At 37.0% G+C, this 15,666-nt stretch overlaps 2 protein-coding genes across 7 annotated transcripts in view; one reads left to right on the forward strand and one right to left on the reverse strand.

Moving 5' to 3' along the window:
* The first annotated feature begins 5,770 nt into the window (after positions 1-5,770).
* upp2 (uridine phosphorylase 2) lies at positions 5,771-13,124 on the forward strand. Of its 2 annotated transcripts, XM_007889899.2 has the most exons (8): positions 5,771-5,902; positions 6,056-6,135; positions 6,322-6,439; positions 6,761-6,919; positions 9,080-9,194; positions 9,960-10,169; positions 10,644-10,790; positions 12,433-13,124. In XM_007889899.2, the coding sequence occupies exons 2-8, from the start codon at positions 6,074-6,076 to the stop codon at positions 12,573-12,575; spliced, it is 954 nt and encodes a 317-aa protein (XP_007888090.1). In that variant the 5' UTR covers positions 5,771-5,902; positions 6,056-6,073; the 3' UTR covers positions 12,576-13,124. The 2 variants fall into 2 exon arrangements, with proteins under 2 accessions (XP_007888090.1, XP_007888091.1); XM_007889900.2 differs by lacking the exons at positions 5,771-5,902; positions 6,056-6,135 and adding an exon at positions 6,174-6,222.
* The window catches only part of LOC103176402 (coiled-coil domain-containing protein 148), a 29,592-nt gene continuing 26,216 nt past the window's right edge, over positions 12,291-15,666 (reverse strand). For all 5 annotated transcript variants that reach the window (XM_042336390.1, XM_007889902.2, XM_007889901.2 and 2 more), the window contains 3 exons: positions 14,996-15,136; positions 14,620-14,776; positions 12,291-12,563 (listed from right to left, as the gene is read on the reverse strand). In XM_042336390.1, the coding sequence (XP_042192324.1) occupies positions 14,630-14,776; positions 14,996-15,136 (288 nt within the window). In that variant the 3' untranslated portion in view covers positions 12,291-12,563; positions 14,620-14,629. The remainder of the gene's footprint in view (positions 12,564-14,619; positions 14,777-14,995; positions 15,137-15,666) is intronic.

The following is a 15,666-nucleotide window of genomic DNA, read 5'->3' on the forward strand; positions in this document are numbered from 1 at the left end:
TCTGGACCTTGACTGCTTTATAATTCATCTTTACAAATCCTGGTATTGATCTGCAAAGTATAGATATACTGAACTTTAACGTAAGAAAATGTTGTAAATGATATTTAGCAGAGCTAATGTTTTCGCCCCAAGTATCTAAAATGGTTTAAAATATCTAATTGTATATATTATGTTATCAATTTTGAAATTCCAGTTAAATTCATAATGTTGTGTTTTTTAAAATAAAAATATAATTTACATTCCACTTCCTAAAGTTTAATTTGGTTTTAAGCAATTTCTCTCCTAGATTTGTGAATCAAATCTGGTAAGAGAACAATGCATAATTTAGCATTTTCCTTTAGATTTTATTGAAAAAAGGATACTTGGTATTCTCTCAAAATCACATAGTTTTGACAGAGACGGAGGCATATCTTGGTATCTAGTCTGCTTTACTTCCAGTTCTGCAAAGATTGTAACATGCTTCACGACATTTTTTTCTAAAAAGAATTGGATTCAATTAAATATTTAGAATTTTCTATCCCTCGCCTCGCTCCCTCCCTCCCTTGACTGCTTCAGGGCCTGTCTCAAGATCCTCCTCTTCGACCGTGCCTTTGGTCATCCTCCTACCCCTACCCTCCCTGGCCTTCATCCCTCCTGGTCCCATCCCCCAGCTTGGGTCCAAATCTCTGACTGTCAAGCGGTTTGGGACATCCTTCTGACGTGAAAGGCATTGTGTAAATGTCATTTTTTGTTGTCGTGAGACCCAATCAGACAGCGCAAGTGATATTGTTCCCATCTCTCATACATTTGTTTGAAACGTATGTGTTTGAGGTGTTTTTCGATCAGGGCTGGCTTCAGTTAAGTGCTAGTTTTATTAATGCATAGCGCTGCTAGATTGAGTGTCTTTTGTCGTGGCAGCTTCTCTCTGGGGAATAGGAAAAGTGATCTTTGTTCTCTCGCTTTAGGGTGCCTTTTGTCGACTAATCCTGGGATTGTGCTGTCTAGGGTTGAGCAGTTGTGCAGGACCCAAATCAGTCCACACACCGCTTCACTCTGACAAACTATTCCAATGGAGGGAAAATAAATAGAGGGAACAGTGAGGTTAAAATTACAGGAAGAAAAAGATAAGTCTTATTTATAAATGCAAGTTGGTATTGTTGTAGCTGACTTAGGTTATCAGAAACATTTCTATCTGCAATCAATGAGCAGAAGAACCAATTCTATCCTGTGTGAGATTTCACAGTTCATGAGATAGGATGGCATAATGCAGCTCCTTTTATTCTATTCATTATTTCTCTCAATTTACGAGCGAGGACAATATTTTGCATCTCTTAATGCATCAGTGCTTGTAGGCTTGAAGCTAATTGATTAGAAAAAGAACACTAATAATGACTGTATTTGCCAGCAGTCACAGGAAACTTTACAGTTGGCATTAATGACATTGTGTATTGGATTTCTGGTATTCTAGCCTTTTCACCATTAAATATCATGTTACTTTCTGGAGAGCAAGTTCCTGCGAGACATTTTCTATTCATTTATTTGTGCTTTGCTTTCAAATTTGATGCAATGTCTTGAAAAATAAATGAAGCATCGATTTTATCAACACCTACAAAATAGGTGTTCCTCTCTTTATGTATAGAAAAATACAATACTTGATTCATTTCCAACCTTCCCATGGCACTGTGGCTTAAGCTCTGCATTCTGGCGCAGACAAAGAGAAAAAATCAGCTATTTGGTTTGGGATACAATTTACTTTAACTGAAAAATCAGCGTTTTATCCTGGTCCTAATTATAAAAGCACAAAAGCCAGTGCAACAAGTGCTCTTTCTAAATGTTTCAGAAAGAAAGAGGTGCAGTTAATTCAGTTGCCACTGACTGACATGGCATCACAATTTATTTTATTTGACACATCTATGATCTCAGCTAAGATAACCGGTACAGCACTAATACAGTAATATTAAGGTGACTTGTTGATGGGAGTGAAAGTAAAACTTGATTGTTCCCTTTTGAACAGTACACAAGGCTTGGCCACAGCGTGTGATGAGCAAAAGGGCTGGGAATGTCCCAGTAGGACGGTAGGAGAGTAGGTGCCAAGTATTTCTTTACAAGGAGGAGAGAAAATCAGCGCCACGTCGCCTGGCTCTATCGTGCATTTCCATGGTGCTGTTTGGAGGATGGCTGCCATTTCACAAGCTATCCATTTCTCACAACGAGTAAAGTCAACTGTATAATCCTGATGACATTCTCAGCTATTATATTTGTATTTAATGATCATTTGTGCACTAGTTTTGAAATACTTGTCTAAATTTTGTTTTGAAGGTTGATTAATAATAATAATAATAATCCTTGCATTTGCTCTAGCCTCTTATCACATCGTTGAGACGTCTCAAAGCGCTTCACAGAATATATTGTAAATTTAATTGTATATTTTGTGGGCGAAACCCGGATTGAGTGACCCATTTTTTTTAAGGGTATTACAATAGATCTGACATTAATATAACGTATTTCACTATATAAGTGCAAGTTGTTGTTGGGTGGGGATCTGAGCGGTGGGGTGGGAGGCGAAGGGGATGTCTGAAGATAATATTAGCCTTGACAGTGATCTATCTACATTGAGGATAATCTGCTGGTGTAACTATCTGAGCACACACATGAAGCATAGCTGACAACACGTACTACATCATCCAGTCAATGAAGAATGGCCACTTGCTTGAAGTGGAGGAGGGCAGCTGTAACCCAATGTGAATTAATACTTTCAGGAGACATGGAAATTGAAAAGGGAAAAAAAAATTAAATTACAAAAAAAACTTTCATAAATGTCACCAGGGATCACGTCTATGAAAATGTGAGCTGCTGTCTATTGAAACTTTGCAAAATCTCCTGAGACAGTGAATAATTCACCCTTCTTTCCAGCATTAATTAAAATAGATTAATTCTTCCACTACATCAGCCGAAGAAGACATACACATCCCGGAGTATATAAATAGGCTGAGTGATTTTTTTTTAAACAGTTGGCTTCATTGTCATTCATCAGGAGACACAAGTGCTGCATTCAGTGTTATTAAGTATTTCAAGGTTAATTAGATTTCTCACTCTTTACTTGCATTAAATGCATTTAAACAAGCTACTCAGCTGTCAATGGAGACTTTTGACAACATGAGGCAGACAGGTAATGAGGAGTTGTTTAACTATAAGAGCTAAAGAGATTGTGGTCACATTCCTTTTCAACCATACACAGATCACCAGTAATTGCGGACGGTGTATTGATATGTTCAGTTTGAATCAATTATTCATTCAAAAATAAAATTTGCGTTCAGGAAAACCATGGGAACAAGTTTATGAAGACTAGTTGTCATTGATAGTATCCTAAAGTGTTTTCAAACAAAGCTGTACAATGTTTGAAACGCAGATTCTAGTTAGCACCACAGCAATATCTCTTCCATTCAATCAAAGCACCTCCTTCATATTCAATCGTGGTCACCCTATCGAGCAGAATATTAACCTTACAGTCCCTCGGAATACAATTTATCTCGGATTCCAGATGTGCTGGTTGCTATGAAAAGTAAGGTATGTTTTGTAGACAGGGAAGTAGATGTCCATCACATGAGAAGTCCTGTCCAAAAGGGCAGTGGTAGTCCGAATGGTAGAGTAGATACCTCTCTATTCACGTGCTCAGGAGTCAAGTCAGCTGGCTGAACACTTTATCAATCAAACGCAGAGCCAGGCAGAGAACTATAAAGCAATTTCATGATGTTGAAAAGCACCAAGGAAAAAAAATAGAGAGCTGCAACAACAGAGCATTTGGTGTTGAGCATGCAGAGCAGGTAACAGAAGATAGATTAGGTTTCTCCAGCAGCGAGTCCAGTATTTATTTTTCAAGTCATATTGTGTAGCACAGTTGAACTGGTCTAAAGCTCAGCCAACAATAATTGAACTAACCATTATCTATAATTAATAATAATCCTTGCTTTTGATATAACACCTTATCACGTCATTGAGGCTTCTCAAAGAGCTTCATAGAATATATTGCAAAGTGAATTGTCTGTGTGTTTTATGGGCGAAACACTTTATTATTTCAATTATGTTCTTTAGGTACAATAATCTGTTTTTCAATACCAAATTGTGACTGGCTTATTACCATTGTATTACTTTATTAATTTCCACCTTATTTTTCTCTCTGCAGAAAAACCTGAAACTGAGTTTTTAAAGCTCTGCTTTAGTATAGAAACTCCCACCCATAGCGAACGACTGTTTAGTTACAAATATTATTGCCAGTGGGTAAAGTCCTCAGAAAAAGTAAGCACCTTGAAACACATGCCCTGTGATTGAACATTTCTCTCCAAACTAGAAGGTTCCAAATTCAAAGCTAAAAACATAAAGTCACTTTTACTGCAGTCCTAAAATCAGATCAAATCAGTTTCGCCCCAAAATATACAGTCAAGTCACTTTATTTTACATTGTGTGAAGCGCTTTGAGACGTCTCGAAGACATGATAAGGCGCTGTATAAAATGTAAGGATTATTATTATCTCTGGCCAAAAAAGCCAACATTTTGCTGAAAGAGATTTACTATTTGTGATTCACAAGTTGGAAAGCAGCCTAATCCGTTACTCAGTTCAGGCACTTATTTACACGGTTGGGTTTAGTTAATTTTCGAAAAAATTGTCAAGCAGCCAATTTGTACTGCAGTTAGACTTAAGCTTCTAACACAGAATTTGGTTTATCTGTTATATCAACTCTGGAGGAACAGCAGGAATGATATTTCACCCTTTCTCAAGGTGAGGGAGTCCATATAAATTCTTTGGTTAGTCTTAGTTTTCAACTCACCGGCTGGACTTTCATTTGTGGCTGATTCTGTGATGTTTCCACCAACCCGCCCATTCCTTCCGCTCAGCCGGCTCCGACCTGGTCCACAACCCCCAACCCACCCGGCCCACCACTGGTGGGAGAGCCTTCAGCCACTCTGCCCCCAACCTCTGGAATTCCATCGTCCGATCACTCCGCCTCACCCCCTCCTTAGTCTCCTTCAAGTCCTGCCTCTTCGACCACGCCATCGGTCACCCCCCCCCTTCCCTCCCCTCCCTTCTTCCCCCCTGACCCCAGCTCGGGTCTGAAATGCTGTACACTGTCCAGCGCCTTGGGACGTCCTCCCAACGTGAAAGGCGCTATACAATGTAATCTTGTTGTTGTTGTTTAAACTATATTGGTTTTTGCAACTTCTCAAATAATAATATAAAAGCACAAAACAATCTATAGTTTAAAATAGTTACCCGAAGTAACAAATCCTGCTTTTTAAACCGAAATAAGTAAATTGTCAAATAATAAACACTAATAAATCTAATTTTCACAAATCTACCCACATTTTGACAGAGAAACCCAATACATTTGTCTGTAGTTACAATTACATTCATCAAGAACAGCAAATTACATTTCTATAGCGTCTTTCGCATCGGTCGGACGTCCCAAGGCACTGAACTATGGACCTTAAAGATTTGGAAATATTGTACAGTACATGCGTACGTGAAAATGCTGATTGTCAGATCGGTGACCTGTCAGTTAGCAATGTTTTCATAGTTCCCTCGAATAAGTTGATTCACTGTCCAATGATAGAACTAATTGTCAGTGTCAGAGTTACCTTGTACTCTTTTGAAATCCCTGAAATTGACCTGTGATGGTCTTCCTGATCAGAGTCACAAGAAACAACATAAGTAACCAATAGGGAAAATCCTTAATAGCAAAACATTTCCACAACTATCCAATACCAAACCAGGACCAAAACTGATAAAACCCGGGAGCAGCTGGATGTGGAGAATCAGTCTCGTCCAGAGGCAAGAAACAGCAGGAAAGCCGGGATTCCAAGACCTAATCCAAGTTGAGGCAATTTTTCCTGCTCATCCGTATGTTAACAGCTTCAAGCTGAACCTGTAAGTTGGTATTCCTTTCCATATTTCTTGATGTTAATCAGTTATTGTATGTAAACTCTTGTTTTATTTCTAACTCATTTATTCTTAAATATTCTATTTCTATGGGTTTATTGTTTACTGCTGTTCATGCATGTATTACTTGAATTTTTGTAGCGTATTGAAAACTCCACCATGAGACCGACTTTAACCAATAAACCCGAAGCCTTTGAAACCGAAAAGATTGATGATAAAGAGTGAGTAACACACTGTACTTAACAAACATTGGCATACATGCATCATACTTTAATTCCATCTCGGAAGAGGGGAAAAAAAATCTAAAGGTATTTCCTTCCAGTGAAATAGTAACATTGCAATATGTTTTTTATATATAAAAGTGTTGCAAGCTAAACTAAAGATACTTGCCGCCTTTTTGTCTCCAGGAATGGCTTAGTCAGAGTGATGAACCCTCACTTGGCTTCTATGCCTGAAGATTTTCTGTATCATTTTGCTCTTGGAACAAAAACTCACGACCTTCAAGCGATGTTTGGGGACGTGAAGGTACAAAACTTTTATTTGAAGGGTGGGGAGGACAGAATAAAGCACCTCAAAGATTCTTCTTATTAATAAATAAAAGCGAGAATGCTACGAACTACTTCCTATAATAATAATAATAATCCTTAATAATAATAATCCTTGCATCATTCTGTAATTGTTCTCCTAAAGGGCTATAGGATGCTCTGGGACGCTACCCTGGGTGAGGAGTGCTATAAATGCAAGTTGTTATAGCCGGAGCAAATATTTTTAACCTCTGAATTTATGCATAAAACTGCACTTATTACTTGATTGTGAACATTGATGTTTAACCCAATGTTTTTTCAGTTTGTTTGTGTGGGCGGCAGTGCTAACAGGATGAAGGCCTTTGGACAATTCATACATGGAGAGCTTGGACTAAATGGAGACAGCAGTGACATCAGGGATATCTGTGAAGGGACTGACCGATACTGTATGTACAAAATTGGCCCAGTGCTCTCTATAAGTGTAAGTACACAGGACGTTACAGAATGGTTGACATTTCTAAGAGTACAAATATGTTATAATAATAATAATTAACCGTGCATTTGATAAAGCACCTTATCGCTTCGTTGAGACTTTCAAAGCGCTTCACAGAATATACTGTAAAGTGAATTGATTGTATATTTTGTGGGTGAAATTCCAAGCAGGGACTAAATCCTAGTTACGGAGGCAATAGCATAAAAAAAACTGCTGCTGCCATGTTTTTCTTATGTGGAGGGTGTGTGCTCAAGACAAAAAAAATCACAATCCGTGACTTGGAAATGAGTTAGCACATTCACCGTTGTTTGAATGCTTTGTAATTTTCTCTGAATATGCCAACGGGGCAATATCCTGGCAGCAGTAGTAGTCTCGGGCTTCTTGAGAACCTATTTGATTTGGATCGGCTTTGAAGTGTCCTACAATATCAATATGACATAAGTAAAAGTCTCCAATTACTCCAAAGTCCAGCAATGTTGTACTTGTACTGTATCTTCTGACAAATTACATAGAACCTGACTATGTCTATGACCATGACATTTCCTTGGGTTTGAAGCTGTGTAAAGTAAATAAAAGGGGTAGCGAAATGGAATTAAACTGTACTCACCAGAAACTTGTCTTTATTTGACGGCTGAAATATACTGGTGGCTAAAAGAAAAGCACCAGTGATATGGAATGGTATTCCAGACAAATTGTGTGCACAACCACAACAAATTACATTTGTACAGCGCCTTTCATGTCGAGAGGAAGTCCCAAAGCCTGGACAGTCAGGGATGGCCACCTGAGCTGGGAGTAAGCCAGAATTTCAGGAAAATTCAGAGAATTAGAGTATTAAAAATATTGACCATTTTGGGTGCCATTCTATAGGAAGATAAGAGCAGAAATAAGCCATTTAGCCCTTTGAGCCTGTTCCGCCATTTTATTAGATCATAGCTGATCAATACCTCAATTCCATTTACCTGCCTTTTGCCCCATATCCCTATGTGTAATGAAAAATAAAATCATTATATTTAGTTGATCACATCATAAATATTTGAGGCTGAATTGTGAGTTAAGAAAAGGAGTCTCTAACCAATTTATAGAGCTACTCAACTGTGCAAGTAGTAATTAATTGATGTGAAGCTTGCTTTTGGAAACCGGACAGTATTTATTTATTTAAAAAAAACTTATTTATTTCTCCCATTTGCTTTATTTTCTTGCTTTCATTGTGTGACAAACACACACAAAAAAATGGGCGATTCTTCCCCTATTTTGTCATATTTCTATGGTTCTAAAAGTATAAATCTTAAGCTGAAAACCTTTCAGTGCCGAACAGGTTAAAAAATACTGTCACAAAAGACTTTGCTCCGAAAAGGTTCTGTAACTAAACCTTGAACTCTTATCTTATGTAACAAAAAAAATGCTTTTTCATGAATATCCTTGAAACAAGGGCAAATGTAGACTTTCTAACTTTGTATGACAAAAGCATATTTATTTTACAGTGAAACTGATATTTATAGTCGAATTCCTTCTCTTTTCTCCCACTCCATCTAATTATTTTAGACACATGAAGAAAATACAGGATATAGGGACTCATCAGCACAATAGTTGGTCATTAGAAATTCACTTCATAGCTATCTGTTCAACCTGCTGTGTACAATGGCTGCCCTTTTACCTACAAACACACAATCACTCAGAAAATATAGAAATATAGACAGAAAATATAATTGAGTGCTTTGCTTCTACATTACAGATGCTAGAGATGGAAGGTTCAGTATTACTCTTGTAGCATTGGCTACATTAAGGAATGTAAGCCAATATCAAATGAAATAAGCCAAATGTGTCGTAAGTGAAGAATATAAGTTTTAAACAAATAAAGGCCTAAATGTGGTATGGGGATAGGACAGAGCAGTGAGACTGAATGAACACCTTCCTCTGTGCATTAAATGTTCTCTGTATAATAATAATAATCCTTGCATTTGATATAGGGCCATATCACGTTTTCGTGACGTCTCAAAGTGCTTCACTTTAAAGTATATTCTGTGAAGCGCTTTGAGACATGAAAAGGCGCTTTATCAAATGCAAGGATTATTATTATTTATTACATAATATACTGTAAATTGAATTGACTGTATATTTGATTAATCCACATTTCCTTTCTATTTGCAGCACGGTATGGGTGTGCCCTCCATATCCATCATGCTTCATGAACTGATCAAGTTACTTCATCATGCCAAGTGTCGTGATGTAATTATCATACGAATGGGTACATCAGGTGGTATAGGTAGGTCGAGACACCGTTGTCAGTCAACAGTCTGACAGCATCCCTAATAAATGGGGAAGATGTTCAGTTTCAAATCAAGTGTGAAGCAGTTTCCTAGAGTAAATTAGCATTGAATATTCTAACCCACTGAATCTTGAGTACCTCCTGCCAGGACATCAATACAACTGCGAGAGAAGCAACAAATTTTAAAATTTTGATTTTGGAAATCTACTGCTGCGAGGTGCAGAATCAGTGACTTAACCTTCCAAAGGCAAATGACAACTGGTAGCCTAGCAGTAAAGTGAGGGGAATAACAGTGAAAAAGAAATCACAATCATGGGAATGTCTTATAATAATAATAATAATAATCCTTGCATTTGATATAGCGCTTTATCACGTCGTTGAGACGTCTCAAAGTGCTTCACAGAATCAAGCACCAGAGATATCAGAACCATGGGGCTTGCCTTTTATTGTTATCTCTACTGATGCGGGGAAAACATCTATTGAGGTGGCACTGCCTTACCTTATTTTCCTTCTAGCAGGCTATCATTAAAAGTAGATTTTCCATCTGCTCCAACACTACAAGATTAATGTGACATAAAATGTCCAAAAGCCCTGTTCGGGATCTGAAAGCAATGATTTATACTTTGGACGTCACTACGGAAACCATAAAAAGCAACTGAACATGCAATAGAGAGTCAACAAACACTGAGAGCGAGACTGAGAAAACACAGAAAGACTCATTTGGCTTTTCACTATATAAATTGTGTTTTTCTTCTGCTGTAGGGCTGGAGCCTGGGACTGTGGTTATTACTGGTACAGCGGTAGATTCGTTCTTCCAACCTCAATTTGAACAAATCATTCTCGGAAAAGTTATTACACATAGCACAGAACTGGATAAGGATCTCGCACTGTTATTGTTAAACTGTGGCCAGGAGATTCCTGACTTTCAGACTATCATTGGAAACACCATGTGCACCCACGATTTCTACGAAGGTATACAAATCACAATACTTGTCGTATATATGTTTGGGAATCCGTACTAAGCAGAGAATCGTTTACATAAAATATTTTTCAAATCAAAGGTTTTTTACCCTCCGGAATTCCATCCCGAAGTCCCTTCTAGTCACCTCTCCCCTCGCCTCCTTCAGCATCCGCTTCAAGATCTTCCTCTTTGACCACATTTTCAGCCATCTTTCCCCCCTTGTACCCCCCACTAACCTCATTCGGCCCCCACCCCCAACTCGGGTGCAATCCTTAGACTGTCCATCACCTTGGGACGACCTTTCAACATGAAAATCGCTATACAAATGCGAATTTGTGTTGTATTGTAAAGATAGCACACTTCCAGACCTCTGAGAGCAGAACAATAAATTACTTTGTTTTAATTGAAATTTCTCAGATGAATTACTTTTCCCAAATAAGTCACAAGTTGCTAACACACAATATTGATTATTTGCTTTGCCGCAGGACAAGGGCGTTTAGATGGGGCTTTATGCTCATTTTCGAATAAAGAGAAGCAGGAGTACTTGAAAAACGCATATGAAGCTGGTGTCCGAAATATCGAAATGGAATCTGCTGTGTTTGCTGCTATGTGCCACAGATGTGATCTAAAAGGTAATTGTAAACTCTGATGGACTAGAAGACAGTACATGCAAAATTAGATGACAAATTTTCTATACGTTGGGTTATAAAAATAAGGGAATTAAAACATTAAAGGCAGGTTTGAGGTGATTTGAAACGATGATCACTAGATTTTCAATAAACAGTATGTTTCAAAGAGGTTCTATTTGTTTGGATATCTTGGCGTTTCTTTGCGTCTCATCTATTTAATCTACTGAATAAGTATTTTGTTTATATCGTCCAATAGATATCTTAAAATCAATACTTTAAGACAAAACAGGACTATTTTTTCCCTCTAAACATTCTGTAATGTTAGAGAGATGTCACTGCTATCTCCTGAGGTCATTAGCAGCACCAATGACGTGGTTTCCATGGGTACTTCTGATAGCAGCTTTGGACTTGCATCAGAAACAGTTAAATCTTCTGGCAGCTGCCATGTAGATATACCCTGACATTGATAAAAGTATGGCATGCAAATAAAGTTTTACAACTTGTAATTTAAAAGCTACTGACAATGCTCAGGCTTGCCTTGTTCTGGCGTTTGGTAATTTTGTCCCAAAAAATAAAGGAACATTTCTCGTAACCTGAGCCTGTATTACAGAACCTAGAATGGATTTGTAATATAAATATGCATTTGAAGGCATTCTCGTATATAATACACAATATCACATCACATACACAATATACAGGTATAAATTATTGGGAGCATAAGTTTATGGAGGACTTACATTTTCTACAAGGTGAATTATGAATTTGAAGATCAGCAAATAAACACTTTAAAACGATCTTGTAAACATTTATTTTAAGGGGGGGGTTGAAAAAAAAACTATTTTTTATACGTAGAATTTTCATTTTTTCCCAAGTTTTGATTTTACCCCCTGTCTTAAATGGGGACAAGAGCCTTTTTAAATCCAAAACACTCTTGTAAAGGCCAAAGTCATTTTCGAATCCAATCGTTTTACAGCATAATGAAGAAAGACAAACAAAAGTGGATAATTAACTGCTATATTTACAAATATTATTGGGAACCATATTTGATTATGCTCCTATTTTTTTTCATTTACACTCTAATTTCTAGTACCATATTGAAACTGAGTTCTGGTCTAAGCTCAGTAAGTGAGTTAGTGTGGGTGGATTAAGTGGAACTGCATTGCTGATACACAGCTCACAGCAGGCAGCTCAAAGGCTGTCATCTTTTTTTTCCACAAACAAGGATCAGATGCTGTGATCACATTCGGATGCCAGTTGTGCGAATGTAGGTTTCCTTCTGTTATACATTGGTTAGAGCCAGTGGGCAGAAATTGTCCCAGGTAAATCTTGATTTATAGGTTGGTTTACTTGAAGCTATAATAATAATAACCTCAGTCTGATTTTAAAAATGTAGATAGATTATGGGTCTGGTTAAACAGTGTTTAAGGCACATATTAAAAAAAATAGTTTAAATCCAAGTGAGCTATGAATTCAAGTAGTTCAATAATTACAATTTTCAAACCATTGCCATGAATTAAATGTTTAATCAAGCAATAATATTACAATACAGTATTTCCATTCCTATTTCTAGGGGAGGTTGTAGAAAAGCAGCATTGATCTTGAGTGAGGAAAATCTAAAATTGATGTGATATATTTTGTCTTTCAGCCGCTGTTGTTTGTGTAACTTTACTGAATCGACTGGACGGTGACCAGATTACAACACCACACGAAGTTCTGGTTGAATACCAAATGCGTCCACAGAAACTGGTGTCAAGGTTCATGAAACAACAGCTTGAGCTGTTAAAATAGAATTAAGATTGTGTCAGTTTTAGCAGAAGAGTTTCATACTGTAAATTGTATATAAGAATGGATTTCATGGCCTGCAGAACGCTTGTCAGATGCATGAAATAAACCAGTTATGCAGAATTAATTTACACATTTTTAAGTTGGCATCTCAGACTTTGTAATGTTCTTCAAAACAAGCAAAACATATTTCAATACACAACATGCTTGCAAGCAAAACAATTCATTGTTGTAGTATTTGAAATAAAAATGTAATGTAAATGTATTACTTTGTACGTACAGTATGGTAAATTCTGAATGAGGATGAGTCTTATTTGTGAAAAGATTATCAATGATATGCAAATTATTTATCTCAATTTATTTTTGAAGGCATCAAAGGCTTAAACTAATTTCAAATGTAACTGGCTCCACTGATACCTTAATGTGTTTTTAATGAGCATGGCACATTATTGGAATTGTTACTAATGATGTGGCATTGTTATTTTTTAGCACCATGCAACTGCATTTACTTGTATGGTGTCATAATCATTTAAAATAAAATATTTCTAATTTTAAGAGGTTTTGCTTCAAAAAGTTTAGATTGCATGTAAAATACCCAGGCTCGTCAGAATGCTACTTGTGCTTGAAAACTTTGAGGTCATTCAACAACAAATTACATTGGTATAGCGCCTTTCATGTCGGGAGAAGGTGCTGGATAGTCATGGATTTGGACCCGAGAAGGGGGTTGGGATCAGGAGGGGTGGTGGGCAGGGATGGTAGGGCTAGGAGGGTGGCCAAAGGCAATGGTCAAAGAGGAGGCTTGTGAGACGTGCCTTGAAGGAGGCAAGGGAGGGGGCAAGGCGAAGGGACTGTGGGATGGAGTTCCAGATGGTGCGGGCAGGAAAAATCTCATAAAGGATAAAGAACACAATGATTATACTAAAGGCATTCCAAATTTTATACCAATATTTAGTTCTTTCTCATAGTAATAATATTATAATGTAATCCTTGCATTTGATATAGCGCCTTATCACGTCTTCTAGACATCTCAAAGCACTTCACAGAATATACTGTAAAGTGAATTGACTGTTTATTTTTGGCCGAAATGTATTCACTCTTTATTCACATAAATCCATGTACAAAGGAGATCCAGTGTTGTATAGACAGGGCAGAAAATCATTATTTGCAACAGTTAAATTGATAAACGCTGAAGGCAAAACCCAACTGGGTAATACTTCAGTTATCTTCTATTTTACTTACCCTCCCATCCATCTGACTGAAAAACATGGCAAAAAACAGGATTATCCAGGGTCAATTTAAAAATAGGTGTGCAAGATTAGTGTTAGACATTTGATCAAGTTTCCATTTAAAATATACTTTAAAGATTATTTGCTTGCCTTTCTATTCACACGGCATAATTTCCTGGGCCAGACAACTTGTATCTTGCTGTCTGTCAAAACCTTTCAGGAACAAACCAGGTGACAGGAATGTTAGAAAAGCCCAGGCTGATTTACCAGCCAATTTTCACTCCATGTGAAAATTTCTCCTTCCACCTGGTGACTGAGATAAGACCAGCAGCTCACAAAGTAGGGTGCTGTGGCACAATTGGTACATTAACCTCACCACTAAGCACGGATGTTTCAGTGTTACTCAAATGTTTAGAAGTCTAACTTTCACTTTAATAAATTAATTTGGATTATTAAGACTCTTATTCCTTTTGTACTTGTTTGGTAAAATTAATTCTCATTTATTCTTAAGTAATCTGAACCAGTGATCTTCTGATCTCTATAGCTTAGTATTACACCAGTTGCTGCCTTTAGCCAACTAGATCATCAACATTTATCATACCCTAGAAAATTATGATCGTACACCCTCATTCTAAAATCATTTGCTCACCCTAATTTGATATTGAAATGGTAAATATATATAGTTTAACTATAAACAGTCTTCAACTAAGATGGCCAATACATTCTGCAGAAAATAACATCCACTGTGACAAATCACTATTGCCATTTTAAGATAGACATGACTTTGGTGGAGATGAAATGCTAATGTTAATCATAGGACAAACCTCTGGAAAATCAGTCCTTAAAGAGTGTAGATTCCAAGTCTCTTCTTGGAGGTCTTGGTGGAGGGATCTTGGATAAAACCTCTCTTGCATAAAACGTATTGTGGAGTCCTGCCTCTCGTAGTGCCAATTCAATTCGGATACGAGGGTCTGCTATAAACTGTCCAAAATAATATCAAGTGCAAGGATTATTATTATTCATCATATTGATCAAACGATCTAAGCATGTTATGTTGACTTGTTTAAAATGGAACATTGAGTTTTCCCCTGATTTTTTAATATATAAATAACAACAACTTGCACTTATATAGCATCCTTTACGCCACTCTCACATACTTTTGAAGATACTTTACATGGCATTAATTCAATTGTACTATACCTGTTTGTCAGTGTACGTGGCCAAACTAAACAGCGGCTTTTGGAGAAAAAATTCTTCCTCTGCCCCATATCTAAGTCTGGCTTTTGATGCTTCTGTATCACTCATCATTCTGACAGGATCACACTCTGCTACCACACCCATCTATGTAAAAATAACAAACAGATGGATTTCAATTTGATGACTGTTAAAACAACATTATTTGATAGTCTCAAAAAGATAATAGTTATTAATGCATTCCTAAAGCCATTCAAGAACAATTTATACCAATAACAAACAAACATTATCTCAGTTATAAATTTAAACATTTATCTCCTTTTTTTGAAAAAATCACACATCCAAACCTGCCCTCAGAACTGATTTAACAAACACAATTTTTCACCGTTTACTAGAACAGCAGAATGACATATTGCAGAACAAATCTATTCCAAACAATAAGCTTCCAAATTGTTCTGAATCGTTTTTCCCTTTTAATTTTCTTCCTTGTTCCTAAAACAATTACTCATTTTGATATATGGTGTCTTGTGTTGGAGTCATTCTCCAGTTTAACATCCAAGTGACTATTTTATGTGTAATACAAGAGTGAGATTCAGTAGGTGAATCAACCATGTGCATTATTATAGCCAAGTTCAATTGTGTCTTTACTTGATGTCCAGGGCCTTGGGACGTCCTCC

This window comes from Callorhinchus milii, unplaced genomic scaffold (assembly GCF_018977255.1).
Source record: "Callorhinchus milii isolate IMCB2004 unplaced genomic scaffold, IMCB_Cmil_1.0 Scaffold6, whole genome shotgun sequence".
In the NCBI taxonomy this organism is placed as follows: Eukaryota; Metazoa; Chordata; class Chondrichthyes; order Chimaeriformes; family Callorhinchidae; genus Callorhinchus; species Callorhinchus milii.